The 24,287-nt window shown below is 44.6% G+C and overlaps 1 protein-coding gene across 1 annotated transcript in view; it reads left to right on the forward strand.

The window, feature by feature from the left end:
• Window positions 1-22,964, forward strand: part of PIK3IP1 (phosphoinositide-3-kinase interacting protein 1) — a 55,335-nt gene extending 32,371 nt beyond the window's left edge. The window contains exons 4-7 of the mRNA XM_085634387.1: window positions 3,177-3,365; window positions 8,675-8,863; window positions 11,784-11,862; window positions 21,002-22,964. Coding sequence (XP_085490513.1) covers window positions 3,177-3,365; window positions 8,675-8,863; window positions 11,784-11,862; window positions 21,002-21,212 — 668 coding nt within the window. The 3' untranslated portion in view covers window positions 21,213-22,964. The remainder of the gene's footprint in view (window positions 1-3,176; window positions 3,366-8,674; window positions 8,864-11,783; window positions 11,863-21,001) is intronic.
• The last annotated feature ends 1,323 nt before the right edge of the window (window positions 22,965-24,287 follow it).

Raw genomic sequence — 24,287 nt, forward strand, 5'->3', positions numbered from 1 at the left:
AAAAAATTTTTATAAAAAAAAAAAAAAAAAGGAAGTCTACCATTTAAGTCAAGGGCCTAACATTTAAGTAACAGTTTATTTTCTGTCTCTGTATGAAATGTATTTTCCTTTACCGAATAAAATATTTGTAGACTGAGAAAAAACAAGAAAAAAAAAACAAGAGATAGTCAAGCTTTGGCATGCCAGTAGGTCTGGCTTTAAAGGCATGTTGTACGGTAATGTGACAAATTTCAGATAAATCGCACTAGAATGGATATGTATTTGTGTGGACGAAAAGAAATGTAGAATAATATTGGTGTCGGTTAAAAGGTCAGGTGGCGTTTGCACTATCAAGCCAGACCGAAGAATCCACGTAGGTTAAAGACTGCCCTCCTCCCATGCGTGCTGCTGGCAGAGAAAAGCACCATCAATCCTCTCGTTAATCTGAGACACTTTTACAGAATTATAATGTCGTAGGTGTCCCTAAAAGGGCAAGCAAGCTCAGCAGCTGGATACATATGATCACAGCTGGGGGGAGGGCTATCATTGTTTGTGTGGAAGCATCTGCCCTACCAAAACATGCACCTCTGGCTACCAACATGTGGGCGGAGCCAAAGCCCCTCTATAGCGATTCTCACATAATTGCCTGGTGACAGCTGTCAGGCTAGCAGGCGCGGACGGCACAGGTAAGAGCGGTGGGGTAGGGTGGGGGGGCGTAAGTCGACAGGTGACGGGATAGGTAAAATGAAATAAAAAAAATTAAAAACCATGTATCTGCATTGTCGATGCGGCAACGCAAGGTAAGTAGTTTTATTTATTTTTTATTTATTTTTGCCTATCCCGTTTTCCGTCGAATTATCCCCCCCACCCATCCCCGCCGCTCTTACCTGTGCCGGCCGCACCTGCAAGCCAGACCATCAAAACCACCATAGGGGGAAAGAAGGAAGAGATAGACGGACAAACAGGGACGGGGAAAGAAAGCACAGGCCAAAAAGAGTAAAAGAACCTGAAAGAGTGCGATGCATGCACAGGGAGTGCCTGGTGGTTGTCAACGCCCTTGTTTTATTATCGTGTAAGGTTGTCTTTTAGACAACTGTGCATTGCCTCGGAAACAGCCCATTTCAAGTTTATTATCACTTTAATCATTGGAGCCTTTTCTGCACACAAAAGGGAAGACAAGAGGAGTTGGCCTAACGGCTAGGGCGATCGACCTCGGACCTGGGGAACTGGGTTCGAGTCTCGGCAATGACGCTGAACATCCTGTGATTCTGGGCAAATCATTTAATCTCCCTGTGCCTAACAAACAAACAAAAAACAAGCATTGGCATAGCCAATAGGTCTCGCCTTGGGACCTTATAAGTGTTTAGCCATGCAACAGTTGCATAACTAAATACTTATAAGGTCCCAAAAGCGAGACCCATTGGCTATGCAAAGCGGCCGTGCGGCCGCTAAAGTGAAAGTAATCGCGGTAAAGCGCGGGGCGCGCGCCCGTGCACATGCACTGTAGCTCTAGGCTGGCCTGGTAGCACTTTTTGGAGCCCTCTCAACAAGTCTCGCCAGACCAGCGCATGCGCTGGGTCAGGCGAGACCTAATGAATGTGTGTCCTCATGTAACGTAACTGGTGCTATGTAAAGCGCTCTGATACCTTATTGGATTCGGGTCAAGTTTGCGCTATATAAAAACTGCAATAAAAACAAACTAAATCCATTCCAATATATATTGGACTAACCTGAACCAAATAAGGACTACTGACCAATAACAGCAAAGCTTATATCATTTCACAAAACAATCAGTTCACAGGACAATTGGCTAAATGAAAAGTGAGTTTGAACAATTTTCCACAAGATATTGGTTTAGAATTTTCCCCTTGCCACGAAGATTAAAGGCGGGGGAGATTCTGACGGCTGGGAGAAAAACAGGTAGTACATCAGATGCGAATTCCTATCTTCACTGTCTACGTTTGCTGCTCTCGAGAACACCACTCTAGGTCTACAGTTCTCGGGTACTTACCTCATATTCAACAATCTCAGGCCTACCTGTCCACTACTATTGCCCCAAGAACACACCTGCGACTCTCGGGCACAATGCTCTACAACCTCGCCTCTCCGCATCTACCTAAGGAACAACTCTTCACAGCTGCAATTTCCAACCACACTCTTACACCTCACCCACTCACACACCCATCCACATTTATTTCCACTGCACTGCCTCAGACATACTGTTCCACTTTCACCACTCAGGCCTACTGCTCCAATTCTCCCATACTCTTAAGGCGCACACATCCACAGTTACGTATACCCCTCAATCCACACCACCAGGAAACTTCCTGACACCCTGTTTACTTCAGCCCCCCACCCTTCGTGGGAGGTAAATATCCTATCGAGACTTTGCACCGCTTCTTAGTACGAGGATGATCACGAGTTACTCATTCAAAGGATACTGGCCAGTTATTCGTTACTCACCTAGCCCTTGATACTAAGTGGTGGGAGACTAACCAGTTACTCCTTCCTCTTCTATTCATTCTGTTGCCAGTGGTTAGATACTTAGCAGTTACTACACACTCGGTCATCCTTATTCTTCTCAATGACTGGGTACGCAAGTTACCCCAGCTCTTTTATCCTTCGCTGCTGGTGGCCGGATACTCATCCTTTGCTTTGAACTATGTTATCCATCTCTTCACGTGCTGGCATAGTCACCAGTGACTTGTACTTGAGGCATCCCACACTCCCTACCTAAACCCTGCTTAGGGATAAATGCACAGATCTTCCTTCCATGCAGCAATGGGTGGCCACAGGCTGCTTTCAAAAGCAGATATTTGGCCAGAGTCCCTGATTGTAGGTTCTTTCCTAGCCCAGTTTTATTGGAATAAGCTGCCTCTTCCTATTCGAATCTGCAATGATCATTTTGAATTCAGGAAATTGCTTAAGACTAGCCTATTCTAACCATGTTACTTTCTGCCTTTTATCCTGGTCTTGCACAGAGATACCCCTCTTGAGATGATTTGTGTGTGTTATAAATTTAATTTAAATAACTATCACACTTCATGGTAGATTCCCACTTTTGGGCTGTCTCCCTTGCCCTTCAGGTCACCTGCAAGGGTTGGTTGTTGTCGGAGGTGATGGATGCCTATTGAGGGTCTTGTAATGACTATTGCCTTAATAGCGTCTTCTGACATTTTCCATTTCTTCTCTTACAGTGCGGGGCGTTCAGAGGCATAAGGCCACACTTGAGGAACTGCAGGATGTCGAAGGCGACACGAAGCAGGTTTTTCAACCGGCTGACTTGATGACATCCCGGAGTGCGGCTGCCACGGTGCAGCCGGAGGCTGGCATCAGTCCGAAGGAGCAAGCGAAGTCGAAAGAGAGCAATCCTGTAACGAGCACGGGTAAGCTGATGGCCTGTGGTCATACTAGAAGGAGAGTTTGTATTTCATACATCTGAGCCTCCTCCCACTACCTGCAGCATCTCTCTGTGGGCGATTGTCCCTGCAGTGCTTGGCCAACTCTCGATGCAGGCGCAGTGGAAGGCTTTAGATGGTAGGGTGGGCCCATCTCATAGTGGGTACCTGGGGACACCTGCGTATGCACAAGTTATGGATCTGCCCAGATTAGAAGAGGGCTGAACGGTGACCAGTTTTAAGGAACGGAAACTTAATTTTTTTATAATCAAACACTTGAAACAGTTCATTTGGGTTTGAAAATGGCATGACTTACCCATACAAATTTAGGGCACAGCTTTCTGTTTGAGAGTTCTAGGCATATCAGTCACTTTGGGTTGTGGCAGGGTTCCTCCATAGTGCGAGATGTGATCACATCACCCATGGGTTGTCACATAGGCCTTTACCCTCCTGTGTAACAATGAGAATAGCAGGTAGAGTCAGCATCCCTTGTACAGGAACGTGCACTTTTTAGGTCGAAGCCTTCCATTCAGCGCATCTGTCTGGTTTGCTAACAACATCTTGAGGACATTCCGAAAGCTTCCCTGGGATTGCATTCCGCCCATTGCCTACCATTGGCGTTGGGTTTGTAACTCACATTTGATGGCTTTATTTGTTTTAGACTGTCCAGCTTGAGGGCGTCACTTTTTTTGCCCAACCCTGTTTCCTGTATTCTCCCAACAGTAATTAATTTCTGTAAAACGGCTTTTAAATCTGGTTTATCTCTTGTCACATTTGATGTGCATTCAGAGATAGAGGTCAGATGTTAGGTTTTGTCTTTCAGGAAGCTTGCTCTCTACTTGTATTTCTCTGACTTCAAAGTAAGAGGCTTTATGTGACCATCATGCTGGCTACTCGGGGGTGCTGTACGATGCTATTTTTTTCTAGCACAAAACAAAATGTAAATGTCTTAAATGAAGTGTGCCGATATTTCAGAATATTGAAAGCATAAATAAAGCAAATTTTTTGGTAATTCTGAAAGCTGATGGAAACAAATATTTTTATACGGTCAAAACAAATTAATACACTAGGTGACGACATTTCCACACATTATCGTTTGTGCGCTGTAACCTTTATCTGTAAAACTGTATCGCTGTGGAAACGTAACGATCACTTGAATTTAAGATGTATTGTCTGTAATGGCACGGTTTGCATACTCTACTTTACTCCACTCTACTGCACCACTGCACTCTGCACTACTCCACACTACACCACTCCACACAGCGTCACTGCACTACACACTGCACCACTTCACACTATGCCACTCCGCTCCGTGTCACTGCATTCTACTCTGCACCACTCGACTCCTCTTTACTCTACACCACTCTACTCTGCCAATGCACTCTACCCCACACTCCTCTACTTGGTACCACTGCACTCTTCGCCAAGCCACTCTAATCTGCTCTGCACGACTGCACTCTGTGACACTCTGCTTTATGCCAATGCACTCTACACTGCTTCACTCTACTCTGAAACAATCTACTCTATTCCACTCTGCGCCGTTCCACTCTACGCCACTCCAATCTGCTCTGCACTACTCCACCCCACTGCACTCTACGCAACTCTACGTCAATTTACTCTACTCCACTTCTCTCAAAACCAATACACCCAAGCCACTGCACTCTTTGACTATCTAATCTGCACCAGTGCACTGTACTCCTCTACACCCTATTCTCAACACTCTACGCCACTGCACTCTACTCTACTCTATACCATTGCACTCTACGTCACTCTACTCTGCACCACTGTACACCACTGCACTCTTCGCCACTCTACACCATTGCTCTTTACAGCACTCAACTCTGCAACACTGCACACTCTGCACCACTCTACTCTGTGCCACTCTACCCAGTGCCACTGCACTCTATCCCACTGCATTGTACTCTGCACCATTCTACTCTACGCCAATGCACTTGTCAGTGTACTATATGCCACTACAGTCTATGCCAATCCATGCCACTCTAATCTACTATGCGCCACTGCACTCGGACTGCACTCTACTCCACTCTAAGCGTATCTACTATGCACCACAGTACTTTACGCCACTTCACTCTAGTCCATTCTACTCCGCTCCACAATACTCCACTCTATGATGACCTACTCCATTAAACTCTATTCCACTTTCACACCCTACTCCACTCTATGCAACTCCCTCTACGCCTCTCCATGCCACTATACTGCACTCTATTGTACAACACACTACTCCACTCTGCCACTCCACTGACGCTGTATGTCACTCAACACTACAGCACTCTACTCCACTCTATGCCATTCTGCTCTCCCACACTGCTCCAACAATCTACTCCTCTCTACAACACTCTATCCAACACCCTCCAGGTCACTGCACACTTCTCTACACCACTCTATGCCACTCAACTCTACAACACTCTACGCCATTCTGCTCTCCCACACTGCTCCAACAATCTTCTCCCCTCTACAACACTCTATTCCACTCTATGCAACACCCTCCAGGTCACTGCACTCTTCTCTACACCACTCTATGCCACTCAACTCTACAGCACTGTACTCCACTCTGCCATTCTGCTCTCCTACACTACCCCCCTCTATGGAACTCCACTGTACAACAATCTACTCCGCTTTACAACACCCTCTTCCACTCTACGCAACACCCTCTGTCACTCCACTCTGCTCTACACCACTCAATGACACTCTACTACTCCATTCTACAACACTCTGTTCCACTCTACGCCATTCAACTCTACTCCACTCCCTTCCACTCAGACACTCTTCTCCCTCCATGACACTTGTTAACATTCTACACCACTCCACGGCACTCCATGCCACTCAACTGTATCCCAATCTATGCCGCTCCAAAACTCTGCGCCACTTCATAACTCCTCATTCTATTCTCCTTAACCCCACTAAACTTTAGCCATGCTAAACCGCAGCCACGTTGGTTTCCAAAATGGCTAAAACATATTGGCAAAGCCCACAGCTCTTGCATAGGCGAGACCTATTGGCTTTGCGAATGCTTGTTGTGATACTGATGTTTAAAAATGTTACTATTTGCAAGGTGTGTCCCTTTCATTTTGGCCTTGGACACGTCTCGTACACTTCTCCTGGCAGACCGCAGGCCTAGTCCAGGGCTGGTCAACCAGGAGGTGTGTTTTCATTTGGGATCCCGAGAGTACGATGCGCTTCTGTCCAAAGGCTTTCCTTCACCCAAGAACAAGGCTGCACCTAAAATACCAACTAAGAGCCTGTGGGAGAGGCAGGGAGCCAGGAGTATTAGCTCCCAGTCTTCAAACTAGGATTCATCCAGAATTCCTAGCGCAATGCCGGAGAGGAACCGGTGCCAGCAGGGCAGCAGAGGGGTGGTTCCTCTTACTCCAGGATTGTCCAGTGGAGCATGCAGGTGTGGTGGGGTGGCTTACAGGCAGGAAGTCAGCTCAAAAGGGCTGTGAGAAGTCCTTCATTTCACATAAGAGCAGAAGAACTGCACAGAGTCTGAATCCTTACATTGCAGACTTAGCTTGGAATCCTATTTCTCTTTCATTTTGTCTGCCTTTTTCATTTACTTTTTTTTTCTTTACTTTTTTCTTTATTTTTGTGAAACTTGAACTTTTTGTGTGAATACTTAAATCAATTTTTATCATTCAGGAAGACTGCGGTTGTCATTATGCTTCTGTTTCTTCGAATTCTCCGGCAAATTCATTGTTTAAACGCCTGTCGTGTTTAGTGTGCAGAGCCGCCATCTTTGTCTCTGTCGCCTTGGATGGCTCATTGTAGGTTGTATGGAAAACGGTCAGCTTTTCCGTCTCTCCCATTACAGCCGTGTTGGGGGTCGATTCTGAAACATCCCTTCACTTTTACCACTCAGAGTGCTTGGAGACTCTCAGTCTGTCGCACCAAAGCATTTCCAACACTCCCTAGTGCCAGAGCAGTTTCCAGACATAAATAAGATACAAATACGATGCCCTTGGGAGTTGGAAAACAAGCATAGTTTTGTGAAATCTATAATTTTCTAGCATTCATGCTCTGAAGAAGGCTTATTGTAAATGCTGTTCGAGCTAAAACAATTTTCAGTATTCTGTGTCTGTTGTAGATGATCGTAGATCTGGTCAGTCTTGTCACACACATTATTTCTGCTGCTGAGAGTTGTGTACCCAGTATTTATTTACATGCAGCCGTGTCGTTTTAACCTTTGTGCAGTACCAGTCTTTTGAGCTTGCAAAAACTTTCTGTTGGAAATGGTACTTTCATCTCGAATGAAAAACTAATTTTGGATTTCAAATTTATTGTCATTTGAAAAATAAATTGCAAATGGTTGTATTTTAAGCACAGTTAGTTTTACATTTATTGGCAAATTGTTGAGAACCAAAACAGGGTTTCTGGCAGTCTAGTGGATTTTATTTGCTTGCCTAGAGCAGTTACCTATAATTTAAAAGATTGGTTTAAGGTTTTTATTCTGTTGTTGCAATTGAGCATTTAGACAACATGTATTGTGTTTTGTAAAGTGCTTTTTTCCTAGCCTGATTCAAATTTGTAAATCAGGTGGTCCCTGATATGTGCAATTTTTTAGCTTCGAAATGGTGCCTGCATGGAACCACCAGTGTTTCTACTTCTTGAACCATTAAGGAACTGCAAGTGTGTACCCCATCTTTCACATTTTAAATTCCATCTTTGTCACTCGTGGGCATGCAAATATATGGTGGTGCACCATGTGGTATCTATAAATGGTAAACTTCTGAGGAAGGGTGTAATTACCTATCGCAAACACAAAACTACTTCCCCCAGTAGTCTGATAGCGGTTGGATTAAAATATTGAAATATAAACGCCTGTCCCTTTTGAAAACCCTGTTTGCATTTTCATAAAATCTGCTAGTTTCTCCCAGGTTATTACTTCATCCTGTAGCAAATTGTGTAATATTTCGGGACACTTCCTCTTAACTACTCACGTCTCGGAAGAGGGAAACTGGCGTGCAAGCCTCCATCCCCACCACTTAAGTATTTAGGATAGACACTTGCCTTTGATTTAAGTGATTTAACTCTTCGGCCGGGGACACTGGGTGGGCCAGATTGAGGTTTGGAAAACGCATGTTCAGGTAAGGTTCCTGGCTGTTTGCTGCATATGAGCCCTGCACCGAAACCTATTTCCTTCACGGTCCTGGGCTGTCTGCTTGCCGCACGAGACTGTTTCGGTGAGGGACTCATCATGATGAACAATCACTTGAGTATCTTAGTGAGATGACACTTGATACAACATTTCTCCTAACGTTTTCCATATTTTCTTTCAGCGCGGGACACGCTTAGCCCTACTGCAGTGCCTGGTAAACCTCAGGAAGCGGAACCCGACAAGACACAAGTATTCGAGTCGGCTGACTTGCTACCGGCCCGCGGTGAATCTGCAGCGGTGCAGCCAGTCATTGGGATCAGTCAGCGGGTCCGAGTGAAGCCGAAAGAGAAGAAAGATTTGGGGACCCTTGGTAAATTTATTCAAGTGTTTAAACTAGGAATGCAATCTCTAACCCGTCTCCCACTTAAAAGTTTAATTTATCTGCCGCTTTCCTGTCTGGAGACCTACCTGACTCATGACTTGTACACCAGGCACCTGAGTGACCCTAGCACCACGCGTCCTAATAATATTTTTCAACCAACCTGTGGGCCAATCTGTAAATTTCCAACCCTGGAGAGTGCACGGTGTCATTGAATTAGCATTAACATACCACAGGGGATTTTATTCCTTCGCCACCACCATTTGCCCAAAGGACAAGTCTTTGCATACTCAAACCACTTAGTGATTCAATTCAGAAAAAAATGTTACATGCGTCAACTCGAGGGTGAGTCGGTAAATGAGCCTTTGTAATATCCGCCAGATTCCTTGAAATACTTTCTGTTCTATACTGTCTTCCCATTCGTTGTCTGCCATTGAGGTCAACCTTGGCATCTACAGCTTTGGGAGATCACTTTTTGTAAAATGAAGATGGTGCGTTTTTTAACTTTAACTGTATAGAGAGTAGTATGATCATGTGGCAATGGTAGTTTTAAAAAAAAAAAATATTTTTGTCTTTGTTCGAGATAATGTTCCGCTAACTGGATTGCTAGAGACTTGATATTAGGGATATGCTGCTTTTAAGTTGTGCATGATGGGCAGTTTTGCACTGTTTGTCCTTGCTTTAGTAAAACTTTCTGAAGAAGCACAGAAACCAGATGGTGCAACAAACAACTATTGCATCCAACAGCAAAGGAGGCTCTGTTAACTCCAACCAGAGTGGTTTGTTTTGTAGAACAGTTTGTAGGTTTTGAGACCAGTATGTGTTCTTCTGTAATGTAGAGGGATCATAGAAGAATGTGAGGCAGAACCAGAGGGTGGTATGTTCCTTAAAAATACCTTCATCAGGACATCTGTTAATGTTATGTTAAAGGGATTTATACAGCGCACAGCTACTCGGAGAGTGTCCCGGCGCTGATGCCCTGATGAACAGGCACATTCTTCATTCAGATGCAGAAACTCTGAATTTGTCTGTGGGGGTTTCAGTGTCAAATTGTTTCGTATTTTGCTAGTGATGTTCGGAGTCGCTGGCCCTGTTCTTGTGTGTCAATATGACATTGGGACTAGTTGTTTTTGTTTAAATCCTTTTTGTGGACTGAAAACGTGTTTTGGATTACTTTGTTGGCCTTCAACACTTCTCATAATCAAAATATCGATAGAAACCTTCTTTGGCACTTATAAGGATGTTTTTCAAGTGTGCCTTTGTCAGTATTGGTACTTGTAGGAGCACTTAAAAGACTTTGTATATTCGTTGTTGAAACCCTGAAGTTAAATGTTCAGTATCGGCTGCTTTTTAGGTCTCGACTAGGCAGCGCTTGCACTGTCTCTTTGAGACATGCTGTATACAGGATACGGGCATAAAGTTCCACCCACTTCCACCCATCTTTTTAATTGGCTCCTGTCCTTTGTAAGGGTATCGCCTTGTCTCTTCTTGTATTCTCCCGTTACATGTGTTGTTATTTCCTAGGTTTTAATTACAGCCTCAAGCCTAGTCTCTTCTTGTATTCTCCCCTGTTACATGAGTTGTTACTCCCTAGGTTTTAATTACAGCCTCAAGGCACTATGGAACTATTTTCTTAAAGGGCTTCAGGTAGGACACACGATTGGTCCTAAGCAAGGCTGGCAGTGTTTACTTTACTCACTAGCGCATCTCACATTTATATGAGACCTTCTATAAATTTCCCTTCATCAGCTCCACACAGAGTACAACCTAATCTGGAATGAATATGATAATTCTTTTATCAAATTTTAAAGCTACTAATTATATATATGGACATAGATATTTGAATGTACTTGTGGTACTGTCTTGCCTGCAATGCATTATGGGTAGGATGGATTTACCATATTTTAATACCATTTGTGGCCTGAAGAGGTTCCAAGGGACCTCTTTTGGTCAGATATGGTACTGTACCCTGCAATATGGCTAGGTAAAAAGCATTGGCATTTATAATGCCAATAAGTCTAACACCAACAAATGCAAGACACACTGCATTTCCAATGCAATTGGTCTCGCATTTATTAAAGTTAGAACTGTTGACATTGAAAATTACAATGTTTTTTCCTTTTGCTTTTTATACCAGTGGCAATAGTGCTATGCAAATAACTCAACTGCAGGTTAAAAAACAAAAGTAAAAAACATTATTATTTTCAACGCCAACAGCTCTAACTTTAACAAATGCGAGACCTATTGCATTGCAAATGCTTGTTTGGAAACTCCCAGCTGACCCATGTTCTGATGCCATTGCATTAGCGACCAGCCATTTCCATGAAGTTTTTGTGGTTCCTCTACATCTGGCCCCAGAACCCACATGTGGCGTCAAGGGCAAAACTTGAGTGGCATTTGTGTTCTTTCTTATACCTTAAAATTGGCACAATTATTTTAGTTTTTGGAGTCCTTTTCCTACAAGCAGAGCTGAAAGTCGGCAGTTAAACTTTCTTTAGGGCATGCATCTGAACCCAAAGCTGGATAACAAATAATCTGAAAATGGTGTGATGTGTGAGGGATTGTGGGCTTTTGCCCAACATTATAGTGAACGTAGGGGAGACGCCTGCATTTGTGGATTACGCGAACAACAAGAGGCTGTTTTGAGACCATCCGCTATGGGTCATTCTTGAGTAGACCTCAAGTCAACTGCCATAAAGTTGCTTTTGTAAAAATAGATGACAGGGATATGTAGAGATTGTGAAGGGGTCCCCAAGCTGCCAAACAAGTGTTGAAGACAAATAACTGTTCCTCTGCTCTCCCCCTGCAGCTCTGTCCGCATGTCCCACATAGGTGCCCCTTGAGTTTCATGTCCTCCACCATGTGGCGGTGGATGCACCAGGTCCTCACGCTCTGGTATGTTTTTTCACAGGATATGTGCTGGGCGTCCTCATGATGGTCATCATTATTGCAATAGGAAGTGGCATCGTCGTGGGATACATATACAAGAGGTTAGTATCGTGTGCGGCGAGCGTGATGCCTCTTCTTGGGGTGGTGGTGGTAATATTTTGTAACTGGGCATTATCCATGGTGGATACTGTTGTTTACCGCTGGTGTAGTGGTGCACCCGATCACAATGGTACTACCTTCAGATTTTTGTCCTTTGAGTGGTAGCATGGTCGCGAATTCAAGCCATAAATAGAGAAGGTTAGGAATTCAGACACTTTGACTTGAGTTATGTTAGGAATTCAAACACAGCATGACTGGTTTAGTGAATAACACTCAATAAACTTGATGGTCAATCAGAGCGTGCGCTTCTGAAAATAAATAGGCCTTTATTGGTAAAGAAAAAACAGAACAGTACTATGTACATAAAATACCGATAGTGGTGACACTTTTGTGGAGTTTACGTGCAGAATTATCAGGCAAACTCAAGTTTGTTTACATCCCACAAAGGTTGAGTCTTTCCAGACAGTTAGGGTATTTTCTGTCTCCCATCTTTTCTAGCTAAAAGTCCAGCTGGACACAGACCTGTCAGACTGCACAGATCCCTGTTTCACAGACCACCTAAGATAGACCCGCCCTTTAATAGTTGCCTTCCAATCTGAACTACTGTAGAATCCAGATGCATTGGGAATCGTAGTGCTTTTGTCTTGGAAAAGGCCAAGAATAAGCAAAAGGGTAAAACGCGAGTGTGCAAAATCTTAAAAGAGGAAGAATTGTAAATCTAATGTATGAACTGCTTGGGCCTACAATTGTAATATCACAAATCTTGAGTCAAATTATTTGTTCTACTGCTGCATCAAGTAGAACATTTTTTACATGAAGATTCCGGGTAGCAAAATAGTCAATTTTTGTGCCTACTATCCTTCTCTCATTTTGCTTCAGCTTGGTACTGAGGCCAAATCCAAAATTCGATACCCTTTCAGCCACAGCAAATCTTTTAACATACATGGGTGTATAATGTGGTACACAACCCTTTACGGCCTTACCCGCACACCTCTTCTCTAGCTTGTTGGTAATCCTAGATAAAAGATGGACATCTTGGTGGGCTTGAAACCTTTTCTTTCAATTTTTACGGATTCAAAATGTTTAGGTGATCTGGAAACCTGATGTGCTCGCTAAAATATGGATTCCGTTTCAAGGCTATGTGATTGAGTTTTCCACAGACCTGTCCAAAAAGATAAAAATACCATAATCCGGGTAACAACAGGCTGCGACCCAATTCTCCAATGTGAGTTTAGAGTTCTAAAGGCAGGTTCACTGTAATCTTTCTCTAGAGTGGGATCCAGCAGCCAGGGATTCCTAATGCACTAGTCGAGGTCCCTGGAAGATGAGATGAGCCAGGGCTCAAAATTAGCCAAAGTTATATTGTAGATGGGGAACAGAGTGCTAGATAAAAGGTAAACACAGCAAAGTCCCCTGGGAATACCAGATAACTTTAAGGGCCCTAATCTCGAAGCAGACCAAAGCAGTCAGGATTTTTGGCTAGTCTGGGCACCCGCACGTTCCACCACATGAAACAGGGATTTAGCGTGACTAGCCACCTGTGAATTTATACACGCATAACTGCAAAGCATTAGGGCATATGGAGACCATTAATACGGTTCCATGATTAGGGTGGCCAACGGCAGCCATCATACCAGAATACCTCCACGGGGATGAATAGGAAAACCCCTACACCTCTGGGGCTGCCATTGTGGAGATGGGGGCTCCCGGTGGGGAGGGATGTCCCGTATAGGTTAGTTCAGTGGTTCTTAACCTTTTGAATCTGGGGACCCCCCACTTAATCATTACTGGAACCCCACTGAGCAATTACGGGAAGCCGGGCACCCCGGCCTAAGCATTGTCGATGATCTGGACCGCAAAACAATGCACAAAAAATGCAGAAAAAAGTATTCATCAAACAAATACCAATAAGATGACACATTTTATTTAATGTGCAAACACATATATAAGAAAAATATCTAAATTGTCATTTTAGTTGAAAGGCTGGCGCTTTTGTAAATTCAGTTGCGACCACTTGTCTTGCAGACTGCATTCTGTTTGAGGCACACGCACTGCTCCCACAAATCAACGTGAGGATTCTAATGTCATTTTTAGCCTCTAAATTTCAAATCCCTTCACATCTACAGTACGTTTTAAAATGTTCAATGTTCATTTAACGTCTTTATTCATATACACTATATTAATCTGTTAATATTATTCAATTTTCGAAGTAGTTGCAAACCCCCAGGGTTCCCCGGTCAACAGGTTGGGAACCACTAGGTTAGGGAATGTGCAGGCTTGCCACACTTCAGATACCTCGAGAGTGTCTCTGGACCCCTGAGACATCCTCTACCCGGGTCTACATACCACTGGGGCTGACCCTCCTCGTAGTCAAGGGACCTCTCCATTCCCCAGCCGTCTTTTACCCTCCGGCCTCCTTCAGGCCAGCACTATGGTGCCTTGTGCTCTCATTATAAGATCCTTGCACTGGCACTACCAGAGACGTTTTAAGGCATGGGCAAAGTAGGCTCTGGCCCAGGGCCCCAGCCTTTCAAGGGCCCTCCTGATAGAGCCAGCTCTGTTCTGCAGAGAGTCTTTCCCTGATGAACTTAATTGCTCTTAAACAGATTGTTTAAAATACTGTTTCCCCTTCCCTTTAATTTATTTTTAATGTGAGTTGTGTGTGAGAGTCTATTACAGTCATTCTGCAAAGAAATGTTTTTGTTTCGTGTAACACCCATTAAAAGTTTCTTTTAAAACAAAACAGGACCTCACATATAAGAACAGGGGCTCCCAAAATCCGTAAGATGTCCCTGACCACACTGCTCTCAGAATGGAAATCTCGCCCTCTACTATCTGGCACTGTCGTTCCCTGCCCCTGCATCAGCAACACTGCAGTCTGCCCTTTCACTTGCACACTTACTCTGTACCCCCAGACAAGCAGTGTGGCACACTGCTCTAGCAATGTTGTCTTCTGCTTTTCCACTATTCATATCCCATTCGGGCCTCACCGTTCCTGCCCACTTACTGACAATGCCATACTCTGCTTGCCCTGGCACCATAGTATACTGCGGGCAAACAGGCACTACCCAGCAGAGTCACCAAACTAGAAATATGACTTGACTATGCTTGCACGGGAACTGTGTCATAATGCGCCATACTGGCGATATCAACATTTGTCACCATACTAGAAACATCACAGTGATTCCCTACCACTGGCAATGTGATACTGCTGGTGCCTTCGCAATATCACACTTGACACCCACACTACACATATCACACTTCTGTCCTGATGCTGGCATTACTGGAATAGCAACATGACATTCTCCCAGGTATTCGTGATATCACAAAGATCTGAAAATAGCTGGACCAGTTTCACACACTGCGCTCCAGTTTGCAATAACACACTGTGCACCCACACTTGGCACACTGAGGTTGCAATGACACTGACAGACGTTTGCCCTCATTTCAAGTATGGAAGCAAATCCATCCGCCTTCCAAGGCAGCAGGGAGAGGTACTCCGCGGCCTCGGCGGAAGAGAAGCCACCATAGGCGTAGTAAGCGCTGTATACATGTTAAAATACAATGCAGTGCAATACAGAGAGATCCCTGCCAGGCAGATGGAGACCTTTAGAAAGCATCCTTTTGCAGTGGCTACTTTGAAGCCACCATAACGGTGCCCGCTCAGCAGAGGGTGGTTAGAATTGGGGAATGCCAGGTTACTCACCGGTAACCTTCATTACTCTGTGCCCTGGTCTTCCCGTTCCATGTCGTACACATGAGCAGCTCATGTGTAAGGAAAGGGACAGTAAGGCGGAGGAGGCGGTAATTAAGGAATACCTACCCCTGACACACTAGTTCTTGCCTAACATGTGGGGGTCATTTCCTTGGTTTTCTATTCGGTGCCGCTAGGTTTTCCCTGGCGGTTCATAATGGGGAAAAATCACTGCATACCAGCACTGGCACGTATGACGGTTTGGCACATGGTGGGGCTGTTTGTCTAATTTAGAGATTAGCACAACAACAGTTGATTAATTCAATTATTAATTCAATATCCATTAAAAATGACTGATACCTGCAGCCCAAGCCATTCTTATAGTTTTGGGGGACTGAAATAGTCTCAGTTGTCACACTTGTTGGCGTGTCATGGTTAGTAGTTGTGTTAGTGCTGTTATTGGAAGGGCTGGCAGGGCAATGGGTGGAGCTAGCTGCAGTGTGCTCTTGATGAGGGCTCTGGCAGGATTTTTATTTTTACAAATTAAGTACTGGGAAAATGTGTGTTGGAACGTCAGCCCTAAATAGCGCGTATGGTCTTAGGCACTGTGACCGACTGCCCATTAGTAAACGGGCTGTCCGCCATATTTATGACCGAGTATCCTGTCCACTGAACTCTAAGCCTTCTGTTCTTATTTTGAAAATATCACACATCTGCTTAAGCATGGGTTGTATTACACTTCTGCCCATGCATCCGTAATATCACATTTTCCCCTTATAATACGAAACTCTGATCTTGCAGTGTCATACTGTGGAGTCACATAAGCAGTAATGCATGCTTACCTTGCAATATCACACTGTTCTACCATTGGAGCCAACACACATTTGAGTAACACACCCCTGCATTTGCATTAGTAATATTACATACTGCCCTCGAAATATCACATTCTACCCTCACACTAGCATTATGACATATCCCCTTTTCAATAGCACACTGCCTTTACACTAGAAATCTAACACTGCCCTCGCACCAACAAGATTGCATATTTCCCTCAGAATCACAATGTTCTTGCACTAGCACCACTGTGCACTCACAATCCGCTCTCAGGCTATACCTATGACATTCTACCTTTATGCTGAAACTATTGACCTCTTTGCCCTCTCATTAGCAGTATCACGTGCTTCCCTCACAATACGTATCGCACTGCTCTCACCAGAATATCACGTGCTCCCCTCACAATACGTATCGCACTGCTCTCACCAGAATATCACGTGCTCCCCTCACAATACGTATCGCACTGCTCTCACCAGAATATCACGTGCTCCCCTCACAATACGTATCGCACTGCTCTCACCAGAATATCACGTGCTCCCCTCACAATAGGTATCGCACTGCTCTCACCTGAATATCATGTGCTTCCCTCACAATACGTATCGCACTGCTCTCACCTGAATATCACGTGCTTCCCTCACAATACGTATCGCACTGCTCTCACCTGAATATCACGTGCTTCCCTCACAATACGTATCGCATGCTCTCACCTGAATATCACGTGGTTCCCTCATAATACGTATCACACTGCTCTCACCTGAATATCCTGTGCTTCCCTCACATTACATATCGCACTGCTCTCACCTGAATATCCTGTGCTTCCCTCACAATACGTATCGCACTGCTCTCACCAGAATATCACGTGCTTCCCTCACAATACGTATCGCATGCTCTCACCTGAATATCACGTGGTTCCCTCATAATACGTATCGCACTGCTCTCACCTGAATATCATGTGCTTCCCTCACAATACGTATCGCATGCTCTCACCAGAATATCCTGTGCTTCCCTCACAATACGTATCGCATGCTCTCACCAGAATATCACGTGCTCCCCTCACAATAGGTATCGCACTGCTCTCACCTGAATATCATGTGCTTCCCTCACATTACGTATCGCACTGCTCTCACCTGAATATCACGTGCTTCCCTCACAATACGTATCGCATGCTCTCACCTGAATATCACGTGCTTCCCTCACAATACGTATCGCACTGCTCTCACCTGAATATCATGTGCTTCCCTCACAATACGTATCGCATGCTCTCACCTGAATATCACGTGGTTCCCTCATAATACGTATCACACTGCTCTCACCTGAATATCATGTGCTTCCCTCACAATACATATCGCACTGTTCTCACCAGAATATCCTGTGCTTCCCTCACAATACGTATCGCACTGCTCTCACCAGAATATCACGTGCTTCCCTCACAATACGTATCGCACTGCTCTCACCTGAATATCACGTGCTTCCCTCACAATACGTATCGCACTGCTCTCACCTGAATATCACGTGCTTCCCTCACATTATCCTGTCCGCACCAGAATATCACGTCTTTCCCTCACAACATGACACTGCTCTTACCGGAATAACAGTATCCCATATTCCTCACAGAGTCACACCAGAAGATTTACACTCTTCCCATAACCTCACACTTAGACTTACTGGTCTCTCTCCTGGTGCTTCGTAATACACTGTTTGCAGCATGTGTCATTGTAGATCGCGTGCTATGCACTCTCCTGCGACCTGCTGCTGGTTTGCAAACGTATCGCTCCCTCTTTGTAATCCATATTATTTTTTGTAAACAAACTTTATTAGCATTCAGTATGGTGGCAGAGGGCACCCAGTAATATGCACACAGAGAGTCAGAATTACATAACCATCAACGTGTATATGCCAACTCCATGGTGATTAATAACAAACAGAAGCCATCTTGGAAACCCAAGTCGGGGTACACCTATTAGGAAAGAACAATCGCTCTTGGGATGCAGTAAGTTTACCCAGTGGTCGCCCTAATAGAAAAGGGGGTTGGTTTCACATTATTGCTCGGGTGTGTCCTCAACTTCCCCCATCCGTCCCCCAACTCCTGTGGTGTCCGCTCTCTCTCCCTATAAAGTTGGTTAAAGGAAACAAGTGTAGGTAAGACAAGCACCCAAGTCCACCACGACCACTTACCAAGGTCCCACCAGCGCCAAGGTGCCCCAGTAAATACATAAGGTGGTCCGAAGAGTCTCCCAAGCTCGTGCGGATTCCATATCTCTTCTGCCCTGAATGATTTGTAATACATATTATATATCGATTTATGAAGGTTTTTTTACTAATACTCATTGAGTGTGTGAGCAGTGCAAGCCCTTTGTATTGCTTCTTTGACCTTTAGGTTCTTGTATTAATGAGTCCCTCAAAGAAATGTTTTTGCCAGGTCAGTGGCCTCAGTTTTCTATTTTGCTAGCAGCTTAGGGGCTAAGCCATTTAAGGCTCTGATTCAAATTTATCAGGAGAAATGCATCTCTTTACCTTCTTATACGAGTGACATTTGGGGCTACAAAAATACGCAAGAGGTGCAAATAGTAGAGAATGAATTTTTAAGGCGCCTTTTGGCAGTGCCTCAATCCACTGCCTCCTATGTGGTTCATGAACTAGCGGTGGGCTACATTTCGGATTTTTTGAAAATACGGCCTTGTTAAGATGGATCATCACAATATGGTCTAACCCTGACCTGAACTCAAGAGGACTATCCTAAGGGATTGTATGTCCTTGGACAAGGCCAAATGTATACCATGGCTTAATTATGTTATTCATATTTGCCATGAGATGGGCCGGCCTGACCTGTATACCCACCCTGAGATCATTAGTGAGGTAGATTTATTGTTGGCAATAAACATTTCTGTGCTAGAGCACAGCTACCAGGGAGTGTACAGAATTGACAAAACCTGTTCGGATGCATGCTTCGATCTCTACTTTTGGGCATGCGGAACCATACCTTATTTCTGTTACTAACCCTCCGCATCGATTTTATGTTAACGCATTTTAGGCTTATTAACCAGCTGCATTGGTTTCTAGCAGATCCTATTGAGTGGAATAAAGAATAATTTAAATCCATGAACTTGCAACAATTTTTCAGATCACAATACTTTCCACTTTGTGCTGTTTTGCATCCTTTACTGTGTCGCTCGAAGATAATTTATTGTACCTTTACTAAGAGGGGAGACCATTCAGGCTAGATCCACTTTCATCTTTTTACAAAGGTTACCCAATGAATTTGTGTTTTTTGCTGCCAGATGTTTAATGTCCGCTGTTAGACTTAGAAAAAGAAGGGGTTAATTTACATTTGGAATACATGGTTTACCAGTTTTATGTTGGTTTTTTTTATCCTGATGACGCTCATTATGTTTTTTGAGCCCTGGGATCTTTATATAATTTTAACTGAATTGATTTTTATTTTGTCAAGACGCATTTCTCTCCGTGAGTGTTTACTATTATTATTAATATTGGTAGAATAATTGGTAGCTAGAAAATAACTTCATGAGACAGCTCTTATGTCTACCACGCAGCACCCCACTGGTTCCCCTCCGCATGGACTTGGGTAAGAGGCCAATCGATCAAGAGATTGCCCTCAGGCCCTTGACATTTTGGCAGAGGCTATGGGTAACTCCCGAGCTGAATGCGTTTAAAGAAGAGCTGAAGGAGCTCCTCCCCAGACTCAATCCTAGTAAAACACCTTGGTTTGCCCATATTAGAAGCCTTTCGAATAGGCTTGGGAGACCAGAGCTTTGGTCATCACCTGAGCTATCCTGTCCCATGATTTCTAGGGTGGACCTTATAAAACATTTTAGGCAATCCAACCTGCTGTCTTTACAGGAGAACGCTAAAGAGGGCAGGTTGACAAGAGAGTTTTTGCAAGTAAAGGAGGTGTACATGAAGGAACCCTTTCTGGATGCAATCCAGCCACCTATGGCGAGGAAACTGTACGGGCAATTTAGATGGGGGAATTTACCTTTGGCATAGTACACTAGTTCATGGGATCCGGAGAATTCGAGTGAGTGCCCTAGTTGTAAACTAACGGCTGAAACTGATCTGCATGTGCTGTTTTTCTGCCCGGCATATGTGCTACCCCGCAAACGCTGGGTAACCCAATTATGTAAAAACTTAGGATTTATTCGTTGTGCCGAGGCTTTTAGAGTTTTAAAATATGATACTGATCCTCCAATTGTATTCTCGGTATCTCGGTTTTTAAATGCCATGTGGCATATTAGGAGAGGACTTCTAAAGCATCTATAGGGGAGGATCAACTGGAGGCACCCTCTATTTTTAAAGTGTATTTGATGATTGTCCGGCTCCTTTTTTCTTAAAAAATTGAACTTGGTAGTATGTGTTTTTAATTGTGCATACACTATGAAAATGTAATTGTTGTATAAACTTGGGAATTGTTTTTTTTTTTTTTTTGCACTTTTATGGCCTGAACGGCCGAAATAAAGTTTTTTACATACATCCATTATTATTGGTATGTAACTATTTGTCTTAAATTCTTTTGTATCTTTTATGGTTTTTATTATTAACATAATAAAGATTATTCTGACTGACTAACTGAGTCCCTCAAACCTTCCTCTCCCTAGGGGCAGGGACTTGAAGAAGCAGCACGAGCAGACGGTGTATGAGCGAGAGATGCAGCGCATCACCCTACCGCTGTCCGCCTTCACCAACCCTTCCTGTGAGATTGTGGACGAGAACACCATTGTGGTGCATGCCAGTCAGACGCCTGTGGAGGAGGGTCTCCAAGAAGGAGATGTCCCCTTGATGGGTCAGACTGGCACCCCAGGGGCATGAAAATCACAGTGCGTGAACGCGGCTATTGGGACATGCAGCACAGCGCACGCCCGACCTCCATTTTAGAGCGTGCGTCTTGCTATGTCTTATTTTGTTTTTCCCCCTTGGTCGTGACTTCCAGAGAGGGCTTGGAGGGGCTCAGGGACACTGGTCACAATAGCCTCAATTGGATGTTCTAAGGTGCAACTTGTAAGGAGCAAAGGCGGACTGATCCACTGGTGACCTTAAGATCCGAGGTACCTGAGCCTGGCGGGAAACCCCATGGTGCGTGGTCACCATCCGTGTATTTGTCACTTCAGACCCGTCTGACCGGTCAGTTCTGTGTTATGTTCATCATTGTGTCCAGGGAGGGAAATGGGAGTCATTGACGTAATCCACAGAAGCCACACGACACAGTGGAACGTGCCGGGCGTCCAGGTTGTGGCAGCTGCTTGGCAGAACATGGGCTCTGTCCTGGAGGTTTAGTCAGGATGTCTGCCCTCGTCACACGTTGCAGTGCTCATCATTGTCAAGGTGCCCTTAATAATTGTGCTTTTTATTGTTTTAAGAGAGGGGAGAGGGGGAGAACCAGTGCTTCGCAACAAGACTACCGTAACCTTTATAGAAGTAGGGCTATCCAGAAATTGTGGCAAGTACATGCAGCGTGGTAGCGGCAGCTCAGTTCTTTCCATTTTAGGTACAGGTGTTCGGAGACAGGATGGGCATTAATAGATAAGGTAAAGAAAAAGCAAAAACTAAAAATGAAAGAAACACTGACTGTAAGGGAGACACTGGGCAAGAACGTCTACGGCTGTAGCAGGGAGCGTTTACTTGCACACAGTAGAGTCACTACACACTGTTGTCCAAGATAAGCTATATAATGAGTATATTACTCACGTGCACATGGGTACAGCTGCAAATTTAGTTGGGTGTGGGCGGGACCCTCTGCGTGGACTTGTGGCACAAAGGCTTATATGCAAGAACCTAATAGTACGCACAAGATGAGTAGTTTTAGCAGAGGCTGGTGACCATAGGTGCATTGCGACTCGCTGCAATATGTTGTTCAGAAGAATAATGGATTTGCTGTAGAATTCTGTGTGCAATGTGCAGGCCAGAGATCCAGATCCATCTGAGGTTGGAAAAGTAAGTTCTGTCAAGTTGGATATTGGTACCACCTGTTACCTAGAGTACGACCAATAAAGCTTTTTGTGGGTACATCGGTGCAGGAACAAGACCAGGATATTTTCAGGCTACATCAGTCAAACCCGTCTTTAGGAAGCACTTGGGTGTGGACACAACCTCTGGTGGCAGACAAGGACATTATTTGCTGCTTCTTTTGAAGTGTTTCCAAATGCAGTTTGAACAGGCGAGTGATTGACAGGGCGCATGGTGGCTAGGTTTACAGATCTTCCAAGAGTGCTTTTCGACCTCTTTATTGACAATGTGCGGATGGATTTGGGTTGCATGGTCCGGCTGAACCGATCACTGGGTCACGTCTCATGAAGCTTCCGGCCACAGCTATCCCTAAACTGCAAAACCCACCACTGCAACCTGTATCCTAAAACCAGTTGCCACATAAATGTGCATAGCCCTGGGGGCCAGCGTGAGCGAAGGAAGCTTCAGAGCAATAGTACAGGTATCCCCAAGGACAATATTCCAGCAGTGAAAAGGTTAGTTGTGGAGACGTGATTTTTTTTCTATTTTGTTACTGCCTTGTAAGTATTGTTTCATTGTAAATAGTCTAAATACCTCATTATTAAAAGACAAAACCAATGTGTCTTGTGTGAGTTTGTCCCATGAGTTGGTGTTTGAATATGCCTTCTGCTTTGTAGACTTGCGCAGAAACAGACATCAGTTCCACGTTCATGCTGACTTGCGCATGGTAGAATGGACTAGAAGTTCCATAGGAACAAGATGTTCCCCCTATTTGAAAAGACAAAGTTAAACTAATTACAGTTATGCAATAAATACTATTGAAGCATGCTCTGAAACTTAGTGTTCGAGGCATGTGAGCTGTAGATCACATGCTTTGCATACTCCTGCCATCTAGTGTTGGGTCTGGATGTTTTCAAGTTGTTTTTCTTCAAAGAAGTCCTTCCAGTCACAAGGTAGGTGACTCCCCCTTTGTGACTCCTCCTTTCGGTGATAGTGCGCATGAATGTCGACTCCATTGTTAGATTGTTTTTTGCCACCAATCCACTCTACCCACGTCAGTATTGTTTCGAACGCGTATTCCACTTCTCCGCGTATCGTATCCATTGAAGAAAACCTCTATTCGAAGATCTTCAGGAAAGTCGCCCGGCCTAACCGCGTTGGTTCACTTCGCAGTTGTTGGAACAGACTCGATTCAAATTCTGCCCTCGGTGCCACGTCAAGTATCCACGCACCGACTCGCACGAAGTGTGCAACTTGTGCTTGTCTCCGGAGCACAATGAACAGGACTGCGATGCGTGCAGATAGTTCTGACTGAAGAAAACACTTGTGATCGTCGAGCTCGACATCGCGAAATGTAGAGTCAAAACATCGAATACATGCCAGACATCTTTGGAACAGGATCCGTGCACCAATTCAAAGCACAAGGGTTCGAGGATGAACAAGAGTACTTGTCTCCATTCCAGAATCGGACTCTGAGATGGAAGAAAACTTGCCACAATTTCAACGTCCCATGAGTACCGAACGCCCCTTAACCAAAACTCCAAATCAGCCGAAACAAAAGGCTTCGGTCCCACCTCCGCCTTCGGGCCACGGTCGGCACCGACAAGATGTTTGACGCCCTGCCCTCTGGCTTTGCACCGAAACACATCACCCAGCCTTCCGGCTCAGGATCGAGTTGGCCAAAGTCTGGCACCAAGCCGAAACCTTTAGTCTCAAAGTCGAAAACCGCTTTGGAGCTGAAATCATTGACACCGAAAACGAAGCCTCCTTCAGTTCCAAAACATTCTGTGCCGAAATGTCATTCTACCCCGGCACCGAAATCCTCGGTGCTGAAACCTAAAACTGTTCCTCCAAAGTTGCAAGATCCGATTTTCGACGCCCCAACACCCAAATCGGGCCCAAAACAAAAGGAACTTTATATAAATCCAGATACTGGACGTG

Source organism: Triturus cristatus, chromosome 11 (assembly GCF_964204655.1).
Source record: "Triturus cristatus chromosome 11, aTriCri1.1, whole genome shotgun sequence".
Lineage (NCBI taxonomy): Eukaryota > Metazoa > Chordata > Amphibia > Caudata > Salamandridae > Triturus > Triturus cristatus.